Source organism: Eleutherodactylus coqui, chromosome 8 (genome assembly GCF_035609145.1).
Source record: "Eleutherodactylus coqui strain aEleCoq1 chromosome 8, aEleCoq1.hap1, whole genome shotgun sequence".
In the NCBI taxonomy this organism is placed as follows: Eukaryota; Metazoa; Chordata; class Amphibia; order Anura; family Eleutherodactylidae; genus Eleutherodactylus; species Eleutherodactylus coqui.
This window is the reverse complement of record NC_089844.1, coordinates 33,258,397-33,281,950: the sequence shown is the minus strand read 5'-3', so window position 1 is coordinate 33,281,950 and position 23,554 is coordinate 33,258,397. Positions and strand designations below refer to the sequence as shown.

At 46.2% G+C, this 23,554-nt stretch overlaps 1 protein-coding gene across 1 annotated transcript in view; it reads left to right on the top strand.

Moving 5' to 3' along the window:
- The window catches only part of LOC136576285 (aldehyde oxidase 1-like), a 149,970-nt gene that overhangs the window by 54,830 nt on the left and 71,586 nt on the right, over window positions 1-23,554 (top strand). Inside the window, exons 16-18 of the mRNA XM_066575462.1 lie at window positions 18,590-18,676; window positions 18,843-19,006; window positions 19,729-19,846. Of these exons, the coding sequence (XP_066431559.1) occupies window positions 18,590-18,676; window positions 18,843-19,006; window positions 19,729-19,846 (369 nt within the window). The remainder of the gene's footprint in view (window positions 1-18,589; window positions 18,677-18,842; window positions 19,007-19,728; window positions 19,847-23,554) is intronic.

The following is a 23,554-nucleotide window of genomic DNA, read 5'->3' as shown; positions in this document are numbered from 1 at the left end:
TGCACACCAGTCCCCTTGTCCGGTGAAGTGCCATTGTGCTTTATCTGGAAAGAGACAGGTATGGTCTTGAAATACAGAGTAACAGTAAATAAAAGGGAGGTTTTCTTTGATTCCTTGTTTCTCCCCCTTAAATCCCTGCACAATATATACGGGGGGGGGGGGGGGGGGTTGCTCCAAAACTAATGCCTCCTATCTTAATCTATTGGCACACGATGTCAGAAGCAAATGTTAGCGGTTTGAATCTTCCCGCCAATATCGACAGGTCATCATTTCCAACACACTAAGGCTTCATTCACGCAAGCGTATTTATGCAGCTATTGGAGCTGTGTGCCAAAAACGCGACCACGTGAAGCATTGGATTCCAATGAATCTATTCACATGTGCGATTTTCGGTCACGTGAAAAAAATAGCGCAGTCAAAACGAGAAATCGGCGACTATTTCTGGTTGTCGGTTTTTCTCGCTGAGTGAAAAGACAGGTCTTTTGTCGAAAAATGAAGGAAGCTCCTATAGACTCCTATGGAAGCTAACAAAAAACGAACGGGGAGGGATTTTCCCTGAGGCTCGGAAAAGACAGCTGCTGCTATTTAACCCCTTAAGGACGTGGCCTATTTTGTCGTTGTGGACCAAACAATTTTTGGTATTTTTTTATCTCCATTTTTCAAAAGCCATAACTTTTTTATTTTTTCCATCGACGCGGCCGTATAAGGGCTTGTTTCTTCTATGGCGAACTGTAGTTTTTATTGGTACCATTTTTGGGTACATAGACTATATTGTAAAACTTTTATATATTTGTTTTTTTTTTTTTTTATGATCGTAGGGATAGAAAACGCATCATTTCTGCCATGGATTTTTTTTAAGTATTAATTATGCAGCATAAATGAGACTACACTTTTTCCTGCGGGTCGGTAGTTACAACGATACCAAAATTCTTATATTTTTTTTAAGGTTTTCCCACTTTTCCACAATAAAAACCCTTTTTTTGGAAATTATTTTTTTTCTAACATTATTGCATTCAAAGTCCAATAACTTTTTTTATTTTTCTATGGACGGAGCTATGTCTCTGCGAGGGGTTGTTTTTTGCGAGATGAGCTGTAGTTTTTATTGGTACCATTTTAGGGTACACACTTTTTTTATCACTTTTATTGCGTTTTTTTTGGGAGGCAAAATGCTAAAAATTAGCATTTTGCTTCAGTTTTTTGCCGTGCAGGATAAAAAGTATGTTTTGATTTATTGTACGGGTCTTTACAGACACGGCAATACCAAATATGTGGGATTTTTTTTATGCTAATATGAGAAAAAGCATAAAAAAGGTATAAAAAACTTTTCCTACACTTTTATTTTTTGCACATTATTTAGATTTTTTTTTTTTTTACACCATCTGTGCCCCTCTGGGGGACTTGCACTGCAGCACTGAGGATCGCATGATAAGGCATGGCAGGACTTCTCTCCTGCCTTGCCTTATGGCTTATTATAGCGATCTTAGGCAATGGCATTGCAAGACGCCGGTAACTGGCATCCTGTTGCGATAGCAACCAGCCAGGCTCCCTGCGATAACATCGCGAGAGCTGGCTGAAGTCAGAGGGAGAGCGCTCCCTCTGTGAAACCTTTGCCTGCCGCGATCTACTTAGATCACGGCAGGGAAGGTGTTAACAGTGGGGGGTGCATCTCCAATGCCCCCCGCTGTCGCAGCAGGAGGCCGACTACTAGTGACGGCCGGCTCCCACTGCGGGATAGCGCGCAATCTGCTATGATCTCGCGCTATCCCTATGACGTAAGGGTACGTCATTTTGTGGGAAGTACCCCGCTGCCATGATGTACCCTTACGTCATGGGGCGGGAAGGGGTTAAGCTATTAGAAGTAATTCTGAGGATTCCTGCCAAATCGAAGGAATTCCGCGCTGCTGCATATAGATGAATATGAATGTGTGAATAGATGAGAAAACGCTAATTAAGCTCGGGACTTGATTGCGGCTTATCTTCATTGATGCAATTTTCGTCCGCGATGCGACCAGCGTGAAAATGCATACGATCGTTTGAATGAGGCCTTCAGCTGATTTTTAATTCCCTAAAGTTCTCATCAAAATTTCACAGATTTGTGGGGATGAACTGATTATGCTATTCCAACGCTGCATTGTTTATGCCGCATTCTATGCATACGCCCCTGTGAACGTGCCCTAAGGGTGGCTTTACACTGAACATCTTTTATAAGAATAATCACTCAATCGAGCGAATGTTAGCGACAGTTCCGTGTAAACATGGTCACCAACAGGGTGATGGACAATGATTTGTTCAGTAGTGGTTTTGCTTTAGCTCACCTAAACATAGTCGCTGGTAAATTAATGATCATCTAGTATAAACAGCAATTGTTTCTTTCTCAACAACTTGCCAATAACTTTACATACAAGTGCGCGCATCAGCAACCACTAACATGCGCGACAATCGCTCGGTGTACACGCACACAGACAGCCATTCGTAAGCTAACTATTTCGAGCAACTGTTCAAACCATAGTTCTCCCATGTAGACCCACCCTGAAGCAAATAAGCGCCTGACAGCTGTCCCCAAAGATTATCGCTCATGGGCTATTACACAGGAACGATACTCGCTCACTGAATGGAGGCGGAACACACCGGAGATTTTCTGGCTGCCCACCTGCATTCAGAGTAAACAGGCAGTCATTCATGGATAAAAGACTCCCTGTTTACACAGGCCAACAGCTGTTTGGTTTTGATGCTGCATAAAATAAATGATGAATGATAAGCGAATGAATTATTGTTGGCAGTTCAGTTGCTGGCCGTGTTTAGACTGAATGATTATTGTTCAGTATTGTACAATCCAGCAATTAACTGCACAATAATTGTTCTGTGTAAAGGCTGGTTTACACAGGCCGATCGCTCAAAGGACAGTTTAAGCGATCATTTTGCATAAAAATTAATTGGTATTTAAGTAGCTACTCAGCTACTTTAAATACCAATTAAGTGTGCAAATGAAGCCTTCCCTGAATGCAGCTAATAGCCTGAGGCTATTATCTGGGCTTAGATCCTTTGTTCTCCATGGGGAAACAATGTTATCAGCACTCCCCGTGGAGAACTACTGATAAAAGTGAGCAACGAATTTTATGTTGGACTGAATTTAACGATCAGCCGAAAAGCAGACGATGGGCGCACATTTACACGCACTGATTATCGCTAAAACGATTGTCGATTAGTGGGGGGTTTTTTGTTTTTTTTTTAAGCGATAATCAGCTGGTGTAATTGGGCCTTAAAAGAAGTTCTCCACGGGGAGTGCTGATAGAATTGTTTCCTCGTGGAGAACAAAGGATCTGAATGCAGATAAGAGCCCTCGGGCTATTAACTGAGTTCAGCAAAGGCTTAATTTAATTGGTATTTAAGTAGCTGAGTAGCTACTTAATACTTTATGCAAAATGATCACTCAAAAAATCGCTCAAATGACAGTTTGAGTGACAGCTTTGAGCGATCATCTGCTGGTGTAAATGGGCCTTTAGCCATCAGCCCAGCTTGGCTGACAGAACTATAGAGACAGACTGATATGCAGAAGCTTCAGAGGACAAATAGTGCAACATTTTTAATTAAACCCTATTTAAAAAATGTTTGCTAGTTTAATATACATGCATTTAAGTTACAAAGATTGCTCCCCCAAAGGTGTACATAGCCTCTAACGTTTTTTTAACTTATTAGATACCACACAGCATCTTTCTACTGACCTCCCTAATTGTCTTTAAACCTGCACAAACATCTATTTGAGGGTGCAGGCAGACGAGCGCATAAACGGCGCGTTTTTGCGACCAAACGTATATACGTGACCATCTGAGGCAATGGTTTCGAATGTATTCGTTCACATGGGCGATTTTACGGCGCGTAAAAACGGCAATTCGAAAAAAAACGGAACATATGCGACCGAAATACGCGCCAACGCATATTCGATCGCCGAAAAGACCGTTTGCAAAGTAGGAACAAACGAAAATACGCTTTCTAGCTCTGGTCGTGATCGGTGAAAAACGATCGTTCGGGCGATTATACGTTGCGCTCGTGCGAACGTAAATATGCCTACGCTCGTCTGCCCGCACCCTGAGGGTGCATTCACACGAACGTATATCGGCTCGGTTTTCACGCCGAGCCGATATACGTTGTCCTCGTGTGCAGAGGGGGGAGGATGGAAGAGCCAGGGTCAGGAAATGTGCTCCCACCCCCTCTCTGCCTCCTCTCCGCCCCTCTGCACTATTTGCAATGAGAGGAGGCAGGACGGGGGCGGGGCTAAGGTCCGGGAATTAGCCCCGCCCCCGTCCCGCCTCTCCCCATTGCAAATAGTGCAGAGGGGCGGAGAGGAGGCAGAGAGGGGGCGGGAGCACAGTTTCTGGCCCTGGCTCTTCCATCCTCCCCCCTCTGCACACGAGGATAACGTATATCGGCTCGGCGTGAAAACCGAGCCGATATACGTTCGTGGGAATGCACCCTAAGCTGTGGCTTGGCTAACTACTGACAGCCAGGCTTCTACTTTAACAGCCTGTAGCAGAAAAAAACTTCAGATCCTGGTAGTTTAACCACTTACATTCCACAATCAATAGCAACTGCAGCATTTAAGCAGATGACAGGGGGAGAGCTGCTTCTATAACCAATTGGAACCCTGCAATGCAATCGCAAAGAACCAATGGGTTCCCATTGCAATTCGAACCCTGAAAAAGGCGTCATTGTCTGCCATTTTAGTCTATTAGGCCTCAGCTCCTGCAGAGTCTAAAAGGCTGATGCCATAGAGTTAATAGAATGCACTACATAAGTAATGCAGTTGTCACATCCGCGCACCACCAGGGCACAAAGCCTCAGCACAGACGCAGGGCAGTATTCACACAAAGGCCATAAGCACACACACAAAAAGGATAGGGCTGTAATGAAGGGGACAAGGCCCCCTTAGAATGGAAGCCCGGCATGACACGGGAGGGGGGGAATAACCGCAGGGAAGGATTTTGGTAGATGAAGGGTTAATCTAGTTAGTTAGTTGGGGAAAATTCCAGAAGAAAAGGGGGGACAATGGGGATTGGTGGCTTTGGGAGTAGGCGGGGGGTTATTTAAGAGAGGGGAGGGGGTCAGCGCCATCTTTAGCTGAGGGACATTTGTGAGTCCAACCCGCCCGAGGGTTTAGGTGGTAGGAATTAGGGTAAATGTTTTGCCATGGCAGCTTAGCGGGTGGGGCGTCCTTGGAGTCGGTGGAAATTGTGTGTGTGTGTGGGGGGGGGGGGGGGGGGAATCCCTCCGTGGTAAATTTTATGTGATCTGGTGCACGTGACTTGGCTGGTGAGGTGGTGGCGGTTGACTCCCTCCGGCCATAAGTCTTAATGGTAGTAGCCACCCTTTGGGAGGCTTGTGTTTCCCCGGAACCTGTTTGTCCGGTGGGGGGCATGTTTCTGTTCATGTTATGGTTGCACCAGATTTTTGTGGCTCCAAGGACTCCCCCTCGTATATTGTGCTTTATTTTATGTACTATTATTGTCAAAATAAATTGGCTGCTGTGGCCATTTCATCCAAAAGGAGTAGTGTATTTATTGGGAAAAGGAGGGGGTCTTGGCTACAGCGGAGATTATGTCCTCACCGGGTCATGCACACTGAACCGCAAAAGTAGAACTGTGTACTAAACTCACAGACAGACATAACATATCCCTACTCTAAGGAGACAACCCCCACGTGAAACCTCCCTGCAAGCAGGGTGATCGTTCCGATAAGGACGGTCCCGCACTGGAACCTAGGGACCTACCAATCCCTGGATAGCAAATGATCCACAGCAGAACAGGACGCAGCTGACAACAACTCACAGAACAGGACTTCTCACACCTGATGTCTGGAAACCAACACGGTGTGAACAGCGACATGTTTAGTGTCTAACACACTAGGGATTGCATGCAACACAGAACAGGACTGTTCACACATGTCCAGCCACTTGCACAGACATGCACCACAAATCCTGCATAAAAAGCAAAACCCTAAGGTGACACGAACATCATTTAGAGCTCACATGCATACAGATAACCTATAGCTAGCGCAAGTGTCCTCACACTAAGGGGAAAGAGTGAGATACTGTACTGACATACCGGGAACAGTGTCAGCCATCTTCCATCTGACAAATACATAAGACATCAGACATCTGGAGGCTGCACCTGTGAAGGGGAAGGAGAGGGGGGGTCTGCATGTGATACAGACGGGGAATATAGGTGTCCAGACTGTCCTCAGGGAAAGTGAGACAGACACACTACAGACTAGACATCCATATCATCAAGCTCAGAGTGCAAATTTACAAGGGCAGCTAATCCCAGTCAGAACTTTGGGAAATTTACTGCTAGGACCTTCCAAACTAATAAAATTAAAAAATACCTTTTATTAAATTCCTTTAAAAGAAGAACAAAACAAATACAAACAAATAAGGGGAAGATTAGGATTAAGAAGGCCACTAGTGACTAGTGACCAAACAGGTTGGAGTCGTATAATAGGACTCAACCTTAAAAAACGACAGCAACCGCCACTTCTGAAATATGAACAATGGGAAATCGAGTCATGTGATGAAGCTCAATTGATGTACAACATTGATCATAGATCCAGAAAAGTGATCAAATAAAGTAGAATCACTCTAAATCTGGTATCCTAATGTGCGTCGTATAGTGGGAAGGACTTGCACATAAGGAGTTTGCTCTTAAAGCAAAAATGCGCGTTACCCAACGCGTTTCTCCCAACTGGTGGGTTCCTCAGGGGTTACAATGCGCTGGTTCCAACCAAAAGGTTGGATTGTGGCTAAATTTTTATAAAGTGTGGAAGCCACACATAGTCCAGGACTGATAATCATGGACCAGTGGTCGCCAAAATGATCTGTCTCTAAATGTAAATGCAATGCAGCGAAGAATTCCAGTGCGCCGCAATTTACAAAAATCAGAAAAGAATGACCTATGACGTGGCAATGATGGTCACGGTAATGGTCATTAAGAGGACAAAATTATCCTCAAAGTACAAGATGAGATCAAAAAGAGATATATAAGCCGTCAGATGCTATCAATAACCTAAGCCCTTAAAGTCCTCAAGATAGATTTGCAGCTACCTAAATGATAAGAAACTATCTGAAGTTGCTAAATAGACTGATAATGCAACTCGAGTGAGTAGCTGAAGGGGACTAGCCCCTAGGTCAGGACAAAGAACTTAAAATCAAAGAAAATAAAGACAAAACGGCGGCATGTCAGTCCTTGTGGTGGAGTGACAGCATAATGGTGAGCTAGTCCAAGGAGCTTTAAATAGGGTTCATTAGGGAACACCTTTTGATGGGTGTGTATCCCCTGAGCCAATGAGAGGCAAAGTGGGAGGCGTACCACTCATGCTATGTAACCTAGGTAACAGGTAAACATATGTTTCATACTGAAAAAAAAAAAAAAAAAAAAAGGATAACAGGTGCAAGGAAGGGGGCCAGCAACCGCTGCTGTAATGTGTGACTGATGTATCAAACCGATCGCGCTATACCGTCGCTACTAGCTCCGTAACCCGGAGGTATAGTAGATGGCATAGCGACGTCAGCGCGGGGGGCGTGATTCCGCTGACGACGCCGGAGGTCACATGACGCTAAGCGTCATCGACCGCGTCATGGTCACATGACGCCGAGCGTCACTGACAGTATCGTATGATACCCGCGGGGGCGGACCGCATGAGGACCACGGAGGCGTGGTTCCACTGACGGCGCCGGTGGTCACATGACGCTAGACGTTGATGAAAGCGTCATGTGACACCCAAGGAGGCGGACTAAGTGACGGCAGCGGCGTACTTGGAGACAAAGCCATGGCAACGGTAGTGTACATAACTCGGAGCATAAAAATGATGCTGTGGTGGCGAAACAAGATCACTGGTAGTCGCTGCTGGGACAGTACTCGTGGATGTAAACCATTAGAGTTGAATATAATGATTCATTTTAAGGATAGTTATATGCAGTACATTCTGCCAGGATCATCAGATGTATCCAGTATTAATAAACTCTAACGGATATAAGGAGCATCACGTAGATGATTCTGATACGTAAACCGAGTAAGGGAGTAATCAGAGCGTATGTACACGCCGATCAATATTAATTGGAGTAGATTTAGTTATCCCGCACTACCCTTGCACCATTGATGAGAATATATATTTAATGATCAGTATTATAAAATGCCTCGGACTAGCATGAACAAATATGATCACAGATAGTTATGAGACATCTTGTACGTGGAAATTTTCTCATAGGTGGTGTGTAGCATAATAGCTAACTATTTTTAAAAATAAACGTCTTTGGTTCTTCTGATGAAAAGATATTGCATTAATACTCAACCCGTCGGTAGAGGCAGTCATGCATGCTATCAATCAATGAAGCAGTTGAACGACAGCTGTTCGTTCAATCCAGTTGGAGACACAGAGCGCAGTCTGTAGATCCAGTTTGCCTCTTTTTGTAAGAGGAGCTGATTAAGATCTCCGCGGCGACCGTCAGAACGAATATGCTCAATGCCTTGGAAATGGACATGTGATTCATCGCCCCCGTGTATATCCCACATGTGTATTGCAAGTGGTGTCTTATCCTTGCGTCTTATATTCCCTACGTGGGCAAGAACACGGCGACGGAACTCCTGGGCCGTCTTGCCCACGTAGTTTAACGGGCATGAGCAAGTGGCTAAGTATACGACATTTTTTGTCCGGCAGTTAATGAATTCACGATTAGTGAATTCCTTTGCTGTATGGGCACTTTTGAAAGTTGGACTTTTTTTGATAAATGGACATGCTGCACATCCTGAGCATTTAAAAGTCCCTTTCCAATTGTGCCTGCCCAACCACATACTTGTTGGCATTTCCTTTTGGAAATGACTTCGTACCAGACGGTCACGCAAATTGTGTCCACGGCGAAAAGTGATCAATGGTGTTGGAGGTAGTATGTCACTCACATCCTCATCATCCTTCAGGATGTCCCAGAAACTGCTTAAGATATCCTTGACGGCAGTAGAACCAGTGTCGAAGGTGCCGACAATTCTGGTTTGATTGGTTTGTTCCCTCCTCCTTTTTTGCAATAATTCCCCACGATTTCTTTGGGATGCAAAATTGTATGCCTCAAGAATTACCTCTTCTGGATATCCCCGCTGTCTAAATCTAGAGGATAATTTGACAGCTTCGGCTTTGAATTCATTTTCAGAAGAGCAGTTGCGGCGAATCCGTAAAAATTGCCCTTTTGGGATCCCTCTACGTAATGAGTAGGGGTGATGACTATCCCAAGTTAATAAAGTATTCGTGGCAGTGGATTTACGGAATGTAGTTGTAGAAAGAGTGCCGTCATGTTCCTTTGTAATCTTGAGGTCGAGGAAGGTAATAGATTTTTCATTACTTTCGGCCGTAAAATGTAGATTGAAGGAGTTGATGTTTAATTTCTCCACAAACTGGTTAAAAGTAATTGCCGTGCCTGACCAGAGGATAAATATGTCATCTATATACCTTGCCCATAACAGGACATTTTGGGTATATAGATGATTCTCCTCGATGAACACGTGTCGTTCCTCCCACCAGCCCAGGAGCAGATTTGCGTAGGATGGGGCACATGGTGTCCCCATCCGGGTGCCCCTGAGCTGGTGGAAGAAGACATCTTGGAAGAGAAAGTAATTGCGAGTAAGAATAAATCTTAGTAGTGCCAGAACAAATTGATTGTGTTCATAGTAATATTGGCCTTTTTGACTAAGAAAATATTCCGTAGCCTTCAAACCTAGTTCATGAGGAATAGAACTATAAAGGCTCTCTACGTCCATGGTCGCCCCCTTCCTTGCACCTGTTATCCTTTTTTTTTTTTTTCAGTATGAAACATATGTTTACCTGTTACCTAGGTTACATAGCATGAGTGGTACGCCTCCCACTTTGCCTCTCATTGGCTCAGGGGATACACACCCATCAAAAGGTGTTCCCTAATGAACCCTATTTAAAGCTCCTTGGACTAGCTCACCATTATGCTGTCACTCCACCACAAGGACTGACATGCCGCCGTTTTGTCTTTATTTTCTTTGATTTTAAGTTCTTTGTTATGACCTAGGGGCTAGTCCCCTTCAGCTACTCACTCGAGTTGCATTATCAGTCTATTTAGCAACTTCAGATAGTTTCTTATCATTTAGGTAGCTGCAAATCTATCTTGAGGACTTTAAGGCCTCATGTCCACGGGGAAAATCAGATCCGCTGCAGATTCTCCATGTAGAATCTGCAGCGGGTCCCTCCTGCCCCGCGGACATGAGCGCCGAAAATAGCAATTTAAAAACATTTACCTATCCGGCGCGGGCGGGGAATGTCAGCTGTTCCTCACGGCCGGATCTTCATTTTCGGCCGGCGGATGAATTCCTGACGCCGGCGGCACGTCGCCGGCACGTCGTCGACGTGCCGCGCGCATGCGCCGGGCACATCCGCCGAGCCGAAGCAAGGGAGATGCGGCCGTGAGGAACAGCTGACATTCCCCGCCCGCGCCGGATAGGTAAATACTTCAAATTCCTATTTTAGGTCTCCCGCGGATCCGGACGGCTTCCATAGGCTTCAATAGAAGCCCGCGGGAGCCGTCCCCGCGGGAGACCCGCACGAAAATGGAGCATGGTCCAGATTTTTCCATGCTCCATTTTTTTTTAAATCCCTTTTATTGACGATCCGCGGGTATTTATCTACCCGCGGGTGGTCAATGCATCCCTATGGGATGCGGATCCGCACGCGGGAGATCCGCTGCGGATCTTAAATCATATTTTGCCCGTGGACATGAGCCCTAAGGGCTTAGGTTATTGATAGCATCTGACGGCTTATATATCTCTTTTTGATCTCATCTTGTACTTTGAGGATAATTTTGTCCTCTTAATGACCATTACCGTGACCATCATTGCCACGTCATAGGTCATTCTTTTCTGATTTTTGTAAATTGTGGCGCACTGGAATTCTTCGCTGCATTGCATTTACATTTAGAGACAGATCATTTTGGCGACCACTGGTCCATGATTATCAGTCCTGGACTATGTGTGGCTTCCACACTTTATAAAAATTTAGCCACAATCCAACCTTTTGGTTGGAACCAGCGCATTGTAACCCCTGAGGAACCCACCAGTTGGGAGAAACGCGTTGGGTAACGCGCATTTTTGCTTTAAGAGCAAACTCCTTATGTGCAAGTCCTTCCCACTATACGACGCACATTAGGATACCAGATTTAGAGTGATTCTACTTTATTTGATCACTTTTCTGGATCTATGATCAATGTTGTACATCAATTGAGCTTCATCACATGACTCGATTTCCCATTGTTCATATTTCAGAAGTGGCGGTTGCTGTCGTTTTTTAAGGTTGAGTCCTATTATACGACTCCAACCTGTTTGGTCACTAGTCACTAGTGGCCTTCTTAATCCTAATCTTCCCCTTATTTGTTTGTATTTGTTTTGTTCTTCTTTTAAAGGAATTTAATAAAAGGTATTTTTTAATTTTATTAGTTTGGAAGGTCCTAGCAGTAAATCAATCCCACTCTGAGCTTAACAAAGAATGCATAAAAACAATAGGCGAGATTGCAAAAGGAATGGACATGTCGCAGTTTTGTTTTAACTCTGCATCGCAAGCATTAAAGCATCGCAAATGTGCATGGAGCCATTGGAAGCCATTGGCTTGATAATTTAGCGATTTCTCATAGATTCTCAACACTGGGAAATCGTGCAATACCCTTGCCAGTGTGAAGCCACCCTAAAAAAAGTAATGCTGGGATTGTTATTTTTCTTTTGCTTGCCTCCTATTAAAAAAGGAATAAAAAGCAATCCTAAAGTCACATGTACCTCAAAATGATACCAATAAAGACTACAACTACAACCCACAAAAAGCAGGACCTCAAAGAGCTCTGTTGCTGTGCACATAAAAATGCTACAGGTCTTAGAATGCGGCGATGCAGATTCAATTGTTTTTCTCTAAAAATGCTTTTTTTATTGTGCAAAAGTAGTAAAAAAATTTTTTAAATCTATATAAACTTGGTATCGCAATAATCTCGCTAATCCACATAAGAAAATGATCATGTTATTGTTACCGAACTTTGAACGCTGTAAAAACAAAAACCCAAAAACAATGGTGGAATTTCTGCATGTTTTTCCCATCTTCCCCCCCCCCCCCCCCCCCCAAACAAAAAATGTAATAAAAGTTTTACAACACATCATATTTGTATCCCAGTGGGATGTAGAGATGAGCGAGCACCAAAATGCTCGGGTGCTCGTTACTCGAGACAAACTTTTCGCGATGCTCGAGGGTTCGTTTCGAGTAACTAACCCTATTGAAGTCAATGGGCGACCCGAGCATTTTTGTATATCGCCGATGCTCGCTAAGGTTTTCATTTGTGAAAATCTGGGCAATTCAAGAAAGTGATGGGAACGACACAGCAACGGATAGGGCAGGCGAGGGGCTACATGTTGGGCTGCATCTCAAGTTCCCAGGTCCCATTATTAAGCCACAATAGCGGCAAGAGTGCCCCCCCTCCCAACAATTTTTACTTTTGAAAAACCCTCATTAGCAAGGCATACCTTAGCTAAGCACCACACTACCTCCAACAAAGCACAATCACTGCCTGCATGACACTCCGCTGCTACTTCTCCTGGGTTACATGCTGCCCAACCCCCCCGCACGACCCAGTGTCCACAGCGCACACCAAAGTGTCCCTGCACAGCCTTCAGCTGCCCTCATGCCACACGCTGCCCTCATGCCACACCACCCTCATGTCTATTTATAAGTGCGTCTGCCATGAGGAGGAACCGCAGGCACACACTGCAGAGGGTTGGCATGGCCAGGCAGCGACCCTCTTTAAAAGGGGCGGGGCAATAGCCCACAATGCTGTACAGAAGCAATGAGAACTCCAATCCTGTGCCACCTCCGTCAGAAGCTGCAAACGTGGGCATAGCAATGGGAAATCCATGTGCCACACACTATTCATTCTGTCAAGGTGTCTGCATGCCCCAGTCAGACCGGGTTTTTTTTATAAATAGGCACAGGTAGGTACAACTCCGCAATGGGAATTCCGTGTGCACCCACAGCATGGGTGGCTCCCTGGAACCCACCGGCTGTACATAAATGTATCCCATTGCAGTGCCCTGGACAGCAGAGCTAACGTCAGATTAAATGCAGGTGGGCTTTGGCCCACACTGCATGCCCCAGTCACACTGGGGTTTTTTATAAGTAGACACAGGCAGGTACAACTCCCTATTGTGAAGTCCCTGTGGACCCACAGCATGGGTGGCTCCCTGGAACCCACCGGCGGTACATAAATAAATCCCATTGCAGTGACAAGCACAGCTGAGGTAACGTCAGGTTTAATGCAGGTGGGCTTCGGCCCACACTGCATGCCCCAGTCAGACTGGGGTTCTTTAGAAGTGGACACATGCAGTTACAACTCCGTGTGGACCGACAGCATGGGTGGGTCCCAGGAAGCCACCGGCGGTACATAAATATATCCCATTGCATTGCCCATCACAGCTGAGGTAACGTCAGGTTTAATGCAGCTGGGCTTCGGCCCACACTGCATGCTCCAGTCTGACCGGGGTTTTTAATACATAGACACTGGCAGGTACAAATCCCTAATGTGAAGTCCCTGTGGACCCACAGCATGGGTGGCTCCCTGGAACTCATCGGCGGTACATAAATGTATCCCATTGCAGTGCCCTGCTCATCAGAGCTAACGTCACATACAATATAGGTGTGCTTCGGCCTACAGTGCATGCCCCAATCAAACTGGTAATATGTACCTTAACAGTAACCGCGTTGGTGGGATTGTGGTGGCGACTGCGGACCTAGTAGCGCGGTTTTATTTTAGTTGGTTTTCGGAATGTGGCCAGGATTAAGTGGGCCGTGGCGGGAGGAATGGTGGTGGGTGGGGGGGGGCTCTCTTGTTGTGTCAGTAAAGGTGAAATTCTTGGACTGCCACCAGACGGACCAATGCAAAGGTATTTGCCAAGAATGTTTTCATTGTTGGAGGAGGAGGGGGATGTTTTTGAGGCACTACGTGTCCTCTCCACGTGTCCGTGGTTATATGCACCTTAACAGTAACCGCGTTGGTGGGAAATGGCCTCGCCACCATCATGTCTTTGGGAAGCCTCCGTTTCCACACCCCAGTGACATAGCATTAGCAGCGGTATAGGTAGAGCCCAGAATTAGTAACATTTCAGCGGTAGCATTAGGGACAGGCCCCAGTAACATATCACTAGCAGCAGTATAGGGGGAGCACAGTATTAGTTCCATTTCAGTAGTAGTAGCAGTCAAGACAGGCCACAGTAACATTCCCGTTGCAGCAGTTTAGGGAGATAACAGTCTCTTTCACATTTTAGAAGTTGCAGTATAGACAAGGCCCCAGTTACATTTATGTTTATGTAGCAAAAGTGTAGGCCAAGCCCACACACCTTGCTGTACCATGAGTGCCGGCGAAGCCCATAAAAATTGCTAGGATTATACTGTAGGCGAGGGCCCAAAAAAATTGGTGTACCAACAGTACTAATGTACCTCAGAAAAATTGCCCATGCCAAACCAAGAGGGCAGGTGAAACCCATTAATCGCTTTGGTTAATGTGGCTTAATTTGTAACTAGGCCAGGAGGCAGCCCAGTTAAAATAAAAACTGGTTCAGGTGCAAGTTTCAACGCTTTAAAGAGAATTGAAACGTATAAACATTGTTTACTAAAGTAATATGACTGAGCCTTGTGGGCCTAAGAAAAATTGCCCGTTCGGCGTGATTACATGAGGTTTCAGGAGGAGGAGCAGGAGGAGGAGGATGAATATAATACACAGATTGATGAGGCTAAAAGGTCCCCGTTTTTTATGGTGATAGAGAACGATGCTTCCATCCGCGGGTGCAGCCTACGTATTGTTTAGGTACCGCTGCTGTCCGCTACTGGAGAAGAGAAGTCTGGGGAAATCCAGGCTTTGTTCATCTTGATGAGTGTAAGCCTGTCGGCACTGTCGGTTGACAGGCGGGTACGCTTATCCGTGATTATTCCCCCAGTCGCACTAAACACCCTCTCTGACAAGACGCTAGCCGCAGGACAAGCAAGAACCTCCAGGGCATACAGCGCGAGTTCAGGCCACGTGTCCAGCTTCGACACCCAGTAGTTGTAGGGGGCAGAGGCGTCACGGAGAACGGTCGTGCGATCGGCTACGTACTCCCTCACCATCCTTTACAGTGCTCCCGCCAACTCAGCCTTGACTGGGGAGCGGTGACAGTCTTGCTGGGGAGCCATAAAGCTGTCAAAGGCCTTAGAGAGTGTTCCCCCTGCCTGTGCTGTACATGCTGCCTGATCTCCGTGCCTCCCCTGCTACCTGGCCCTCGGAACTGCGCCTTCTGCCACTAGCGCTGTCGGATGGGAATTTTACCATCAGCTTGTCCGCCAGGGTCCTGTGGTATAGCATCACTCTCGAACCCCTTTCCTCTTTGGGTATGAGAGTGGAAAGGTTCTCCTTATACTGTGGGTCGAGCAGTGTGTACACCCAGTAATCCGTAGTGGCCAGAATACGTCTAACGCGAGGGTCACGAGAAAGGCATCCTAACATGAAGTCTGCCATATGTGCCAGGGTACCTGTACGCAACACATAGCTGTCCTCACTAGGAAGATCACTTTCAGGATCCTCCTCCTCCTCCGGCCATACACGCTGAAAAGATGACAGGCAAGCAGCATGGGTACCCTCAGCAGTGGGCCAAGCTGTCTCTTCCCCCCTCCTCCTCCTGCTCCTCCCCCTCCTCCTCCTCCCTAACGCACTGAGATATAGACATGAGGGTGCTCTGACTATCCAGCGACATACTGTCTTCCCCCGCCTAGCATAGCAGAGGAATGGTGACGTTAATGATTGCAGCATCGCCACTCACCATCTGGGTAGACTCCTCAAAGTTTCCAAGGACCTGGCAGATGTCTGCCAACCAGGCCCACTCTTCTGTAAAGAATTGAGGAGGCTGACTCCCACTGCGCCGCCCATGTTGGAGTTGGTATTCCACTATAGCTCTACGCTGCTCATAGAGCCTGGCCAACATGTGGAGCGTAGAGTTCCACCGTGTGGGCACGTCGCACAGCAGTCGGTGCACTGGCAGATTAAACCAATGTTGCAGGGTGGCAGCGTCCGTCTTGGACTTGCGGAAATGTGCGCTGAGCCGGCACACCTTTCCGAGCAGGTCTGACAAGCGTGGGTAGCTTTTCAGAAAGCGCTGAACCACCAAATTAAAGACGTGGGCCAGGCATGGCACGTGCGTGAGGCTGCCGAGCTGCAGAGCCGCCACCAGGTTACGGCCGTTGTCACACACGACCATGCCCGGTTGGAGGCTAAGCGGCGCAAGCCAGCGGTCGGTCTGCTCTGTCAGATCCTGCAGCAGTTCGTGGGCCGTGTGCCTCTTCTCTCCTAAGCTGAGTAGTTTCAGCATGGCCTGCTGGCGCTTGCCCACCGCTGTGCTGCCACCCCGCGCGACACCGACTGGTGGCGACGTGCTGCTGCTGACACATCTTGATTGCGAGACAGAGGTTGCGTAGGAGGAGGAGGAGGGTGGTTTAGTGGAGGAAGCATACACCGCCGCAGATACCACCACCGAGCTGGGGCCCGCAATTCTGGGGGTGGGTAGGACGTGAGCGGTCCCAGGCTCTGACTCTGGGTAAATTTAGTGGAGGCTGGGACAATGTGCCGTCAGGGAGATATAGTGGCCCTGCCCACCTGTGCTTGTCCACATGTCCGTTGTTAAGTGGACCTTGGCAGTAACCGCGTTGGTGAGGGCGCGTACAATGTTGCGGGAGAGGTGGTCGTGCAGGGCTGGGACGGCACATCGGGAAAAGTAGTGGCAACTGGGAACCGAGTAGCGCGGGGCCGCCGCCACCATCATGTTTTTGAAAGCCTCCGTTTCCACAAGCCTATATGGCAGCATCTCCAGGCTGATCAATTTGGCTATGTGCACGTTTAATTCTTGAGCGGGCGGGTGCGTGGCGGCATACTTGCGCTCAAACACTTGCGCTAGCGACGGCTGGACGCTGCGCTGAGAGACATTGCTGGATGGGGCCGAGGACAGCGGAGGTGAGGGTGTGGGTGCAGGCCGGGAGACGGTCGTGCCTGTGTCCTAAGAGGAGGGTTGGATCTCAGTGGCAGGTTGGGGCACAGGGGGAGAGGCAGTGGTGCAAGCTGGAGGCGGTGAACGGCCTTCGTCCCATCTTGTGGGGTGCTTGGCCATCATATGCCTGCGCATGCTGGTGGTGGTGGCTCCCCGGCTGATCTTGGCGCGACAAACCTTGCACACCACAGTTCGTCGGTCGTCTCAACTCTCAGTGAAAAACTGCCGCACCTTTGGGCACCTCGGCCTCTGCAGGGTGGCATGGCACGGGGGGGCGCTTTGGAAAACAGTTGGTGGATTATTCGGTCTGGCCCTGCCTCTACCCCTGGCCACCGCACTGCCTCTTCCAACCTGCCCTGCTGCTGCACTTGCCTCCCCCTCTGAAGACCTGTCCTCAGTAGGCTTAGCAAACCAGGTGGGGTCAGTCACCTCATCGTCCAGCTGCTCTTCCTCCGAATCCTCTGTGCGCTCCTCCCTCGGACTTACTCCAATTACTACTACCTGAGTGATAGACAACTGTGTTTCATCGTCATCGTCCTCCTCACCCACTGAAAGGTCTTGAGACAGTTGCCGGAAGTCCCCAGCCTCATCCCCCGGACCCCGGAAACTTTCCAAAGGTTGGGCATCAGTCACTCCTCCGGTGGGAGAAGAACCATTGCTGCCCATTCTGGGCAGGGGCCCGAGAACAGTTCCTGGGAGTCTGCCTGCTCCTCAGAATGTGTCATTGTAATGGAGTGAGGAGGCTGGGAGGAAGACAGAGGATTCAGAGTTGCAGCAGTGGACGGCGTAGAAGTCTGGGTGGTCGATAGATTGCTGGATGCACTTTCTGCCATCCACGACAGGACCTGCTCATTTTCTAATAAAGGTCTACCGCATGGACCCATTAATTGTGAGATAAATCTGGGGACCCCTGAAACTTGCCTCTCTCCTAATCCCGCAGCAGTCGGCTGCGATACACCTGGATCAGGAGCTCTGCCTGTGCCCACACCCTGACTTGGGCCTCCGCGTCCTCGCCCGCGTCCATGTCCTCTAGGCCTACCCTTACCCCTCAGCATGGTGTATTACGAGTAGAGCAGAAACAGAACGCTGTAATTAAATGTGCCGCTTATTGTCCTGTGGTTGGAGGCTGACTTCGCTTACGGAACGCACAGCAGAGCCAGGAAACAATTGCGTAGGACTGAGCTAGTGGAATTCACAGCGCAGGCTCGGGGGTGGGGGGGTGGGCGGGGGTGAGCAGGGCGTGGCATGGTGTAGTGGGGTTAGGGGGGGAGAGAGAGATGCCCCGCTCACCCCCACTGCCCCCCGAGCCTGCTTGGACCAGTAAGCAGTTACTCGAGAAGAGCGATGCTCGCTCAAGTAACTGCTTTATCCGAGCGTGCTCGCTCATCTCTAGGACGAAGGTTTTTGTTCCAATGTTGTTCATATGGTTGGAAACTTGAGCCTGTGTCGGTACATATATTTGTCACTTGTTATTTTTTTTCTTGGAAATGTTTTAGCTCACATCTTCTATCAATGCACCAGAATACCTCAGTGTTACCAAAGATTTTGAGAAAAAAGTGCCAAAGACCTCGCAGACTTTCCAGGTAACATTTTAGTGTAATTGAATCCACTAGGTCCCAGTTTGAATAATATAAAAAGTATGTCTGAGTGAATAACATTCAAGTAACGCTACAAAACAGAAGATTCCAATATATGCTTCACTGATTACTTCCACATTAAAACAATTCTACATTCCTGTGTATCACATAGGACGTTAAACAGCCAATGCAAGATCCTGTGGGCCGTCCAATAGTACACCAGTCTGCCATTAAGCAGGCCACTGGAGAAGCTATATATGTGGATGACATGCCACCTATGGATCGAGAACTTTCCATTGCTTTTATTACCAGCGAAAGAGCCCATGCAAAAGTTCTGTAAGTAAATTATAGCTGAAATTCCAGTTAAGGGTAAGTTCACAAAAAGTGGAATTGGTGAGGTTTTTCTGCAGTGGAATATCCATACCATTGGTGCTGAATTTGAAGCAGATATTGAAGTGAAGACTTCACCCCTTCAATTGCAGATCCATATTAAATTCTGTAGCACAATTTAGGCTGCAGATTACAAAATCCGCTACGTGTGAATGTACCCTACATAAGTTTTCTAAGAGTAAAAAAAAAAAAATTCTCACCAGGGAAGTGCAGCCCCACCCCCATGTGGATGATTGACATTTTTCTACCTATGAACAGTATAGAAAAATATATATGCAAAGGAGATGAATTGTATCTTGGAATGGCTTGTTGACCCCATAATGTGTTCCAATAGTCACTGTGTAACCCTAGCCTGAAAAGTTCTCTCCTTCATTTGATTTGAATGTGGCTCCTGACCATCACTTAAAGTTAAGTGTGGCTCACAAGGTACAGAAAATTGGAGATCTCAAGTCTACACACTGTCACAGGCATCCTAGAGGTATCTCTTGGTGTTCAAACATTTCTTGCTTACCTATGATTGACTAATTGCACTTGTCTTCTGCAACAGCCTTCCAGGCTGATGATGATTATAATCCATGGCTTGGGTTTCACTAAAAATCTCTCGGAATATGGTCAAGTGGATATATGTATTGAAGTTATTTGACTATGAAATCACAATTATTCTTTAGGTCCATAGATGATTCTGATGCTCTTAAAAGTCCTGGTGTGGCTGACATGATAAGAGCAAAGGATGTCCGTGGAGTCAATGAAGTTGCCGGACAAGGACCATTATTCTCAGAGCAGGAGGTAAATAATAATTGCAATGAACAAGTAATGTAAGACTTGAAGATAGAAGACTACTCAATACATTGAAGGAGTTGTCCAGTTACGAGATGACTCTCCTCCTATAGCGGCAATCCACCACTGCACTCCTGGTGCTTGTTGTGAAAGATGATGCCATATAGCGGCTGCAGTTAGATGCCGTAGTGTCACCTGTTCTCCAGAACTCACATTGTGGGAGCCATGATGCCAGGAGTTCAGTACGGTGACGTTCCAGCCTCTGATTGACTACACTGGTTAGATGATACTCGGTGACATCACCTTTCACAATAAACACCGGGAGGACAGCTGAGCTACAGTGCTGGACCGCTGAGACAGAGGACAGGTAAGTACAGTTGGTTTTGTTACTTTAGCACAATTGGAGCTATAAGGGGAATGTTGACTGATAGTTGGACAACCCCTTAAAGCACTGGCGTAACTATAGAGGATGCAGGGGATGCGGTTGCACCCGGTCCCAGGAGCCTTGGTGGCCCATTAGGCCACTCTTCTCCATATAGAGAGCCCAGTACTATGAATAAAGCATTACAGTTGGGGACCCTATTACAGGTTTTGCATCGTGGCCCAGGAGCTTCAAATTATGCCTCTGTTTCAAAGCTGACTATACACATGAAATAAATAGGCTATTTCAATCATTCTTCCTGAATCTATTGACCTGTTTTGTCCAGGCAAGTGACTAAAACTGACAATTCGTCAAATGTTTTAGATTTTTTCACAAGTATTCAGCCATGAAGTTTATAGTGCAATTAGCTGTTTAAAGAATGTGCAAATGCCAATAAAGGGGGTTGCCAAGATTAGAAAATCAGGGCTTCTTTTTTCCAAAACAGCGCTGTACCTGTCCTCAGGTTGGGTGTGGTACTGCAACTATTGCAAGTTAAAAATGAGTTTAATAAAATGTTTTAAAATATTAAAAAATGCTAAAAGTTAAAACAAATCCTACTTCCCATTTTCACATAAAAAATCTAAACAATAACAAAACAAACATAATTACATAACTGCTATCGCCACATCCAGCATGATTAATGGCATTAGATAAGAATACACAATGCCAGAATTATGTGTGTGTGAGTTAAAACTCTGCCTCCCCGAAAAAATGTAATGAAAGGTGATCAAAATGTCACAGCTACACCAAAATCGTTAAAAGCTACACCTCGCACAACAAAAAACAAGCCCTTACACAGCTCTATTCATGGAAAAATAAAAATGTATGAGTCTCAGAATATGGTGATTTAAAAAAAAAAAACATTTAAAAATCTATATATATAAAATTGACTGTATGTCTGTATGCGTGTCTGTCTGTCTGTTTGTCCTTTATGCGCTATTACACCATTCATCCGATCGCCATGAAACTTTGGGAAGTTGTTGAGTACACTCCTGGGAAGATTATAGGCATAGTACAAATATTCTACGATAAATGGCGCGTGCGCGAGCGTCGTCGACGGTTACAACCCCCCCACGTAGATCGTTCGATTTCCATTATTGCCACTAATTCTCTCAATTCCCGATGTCGTAGAAACATGAAATTTGGCACGAGCATTGATTATGTCATAAATAGGAAAAGCTAATGGGTCCAAACTCGATTACTCAATTCTAGGCGCAAAAGAATTAGCGCCAAAATTTTACGTACGGAATCTAATTTTCTCACCTCCCAATGTCATAAAAACTCGAAATTTGGCACAAGCATTGATTATGTCATAAATAGGAAAAGCTAATGGGTCCCAACTCAATTATTCAATTCTATGTGCCAAAGAATTAGCGTCCAAATTTTACGTACGGAATCTAATTTTGTCACATAGAAACTTGAAATTTGGCACGGGCATTCAATATGTTATGTATGTCTGTCTGTCTGTCCTTTATGCATTACTACACCATTCATCCAATTGCCATGAGACTTTGGGAAGTTGTTGAGTACACTCCTGGGAAGATTATAGGCCTAGTACAACTATCCTACGATAGGTGGGGTGCGTGTGAGCGTCGTCGACAGTTATGCCCCCCAGACAAAGATCGTTTGATTTCCATCTCAAGCACGAAAGCAAAAGGCATTACGAGCAACAGGATGCGTGTTCAACCAGAAAATGATGCATCCGCCGAACGTTTCGCAAGACAATTGCTGGATATTGAGAATGCTGAGGTAAAATGAAAGCTGTGCTGTGATTGGTTGCTATTTCTTATACTGCTGAGGTAACATGAAAGCTGTGCTGTGATTGGTGGCTACTTCTTATACTACTGAGGTTGCATGAAAGCTGTGTCCTGCGATTTGTTGTTATATATTATACCACTGAGGTAACATGAAAGCTGCGTAGTGATTGGTTGCTATATATAATACCGCAGAGGTAACATGAAAGCTGCGCTGTGATTGGTTGCTATTTTTTATGAAAGTTGCGCTGTGATTGGTTGTTATATATTATACCACTGAGGTAACATGAAAGCTGCGCTGTGATTGGTTGTTATCTAGATATATAAAAACGAATGAATGTATGTCTGTCTGTCTTCGCAGCAACGCGCGACGGGTAAGCTAGTGCTATATAAATTTGTGATCACTGTAATCATACTAACCCACAGAATAAGCGCTTATTTACACAAGCGTATATCAGCCGGCCGTGAAACCGCTTCCACCTAAGCAGTTCCCCCCCCCTTCCCTCCCCCTCACTGGCTCTCTGCCTCTCTCCTCCACTATGGCATTTGCAATGGGAGGGGCAGAGCTAAACTCCACTATGTCCCACCCACTCCCAATGCTAGCTAAAGACAAGGGGTGGGGAGCTTAGCTCCGCCTTTGTCCCGCCCATTCCCATTGCAAACTGCTCAGAGCGGAGGAAAGAAGCAGAGAGCCAGGGAGGGAAGGGGGGAACTGCTCAGATGGAAGAGTATATCAGTCGTCCGTGAAAACGCTGGCCGCTATACGCTTGTGTAAATAAGCCCTAAAGTTGACATGATTTTTACTACATTAAAAATGAAATCCAAAAAACGATACAATTGCATCTTTTCCATTTTACACCACAATTTTTTAAATTCTTTCAATAAACTAAACTATATATTAAATTGTACCATTGAAAAAAACAAACACAACTCATCCTAAAAAAACAGTCCCTCACTATGTTGATTAAAAAAAAAAAAAGTTAAGGTTCTTGACAGGTATGGATTAATAAAAAAAAATATAATGGCTTGTCCTTAAAGGGGTTGTCCAACTTTAAGAATAGTTTTTTTAAAACAGCCAGCCATGCCATAAAATTACAAAAGAAGCAGTACTTCCTTCAGCAGCACTCATGGCCCTTTTAGTCTATACTGACAGCAGAAGTCAAGTGACCACTGCCGCTAATCAGAGGCTAGAGCATCCCCTTTCTGAACTCGCGGTTACCTGACTTTCGCTTTATTTTAGATACATAGGGGTAATAAAAATTGTTTTAAAAAGTGCATTTAGCTGTTAAGCTTTTTTTTCCTGCTTATTAGTTTAATCCCTTAACGACCAGCCCATTGCCTTTTTACGTCCTGCCCAAGTGGGCTTTATTCTCTGAGGACGTAAAAACATGCGTCCTACAGAGAATAAAGCCCTGTGGGCTATGGACGTGACAGCTCCATGCTGTCGGTGCCCGCAGGTAGCCAACAGCATGGAGCTGTCATCCCGGGCTGCAGCAGTCCCCTCCCCCCCCCCCCACCCCCACCCCCCCGGCATTGCACCGA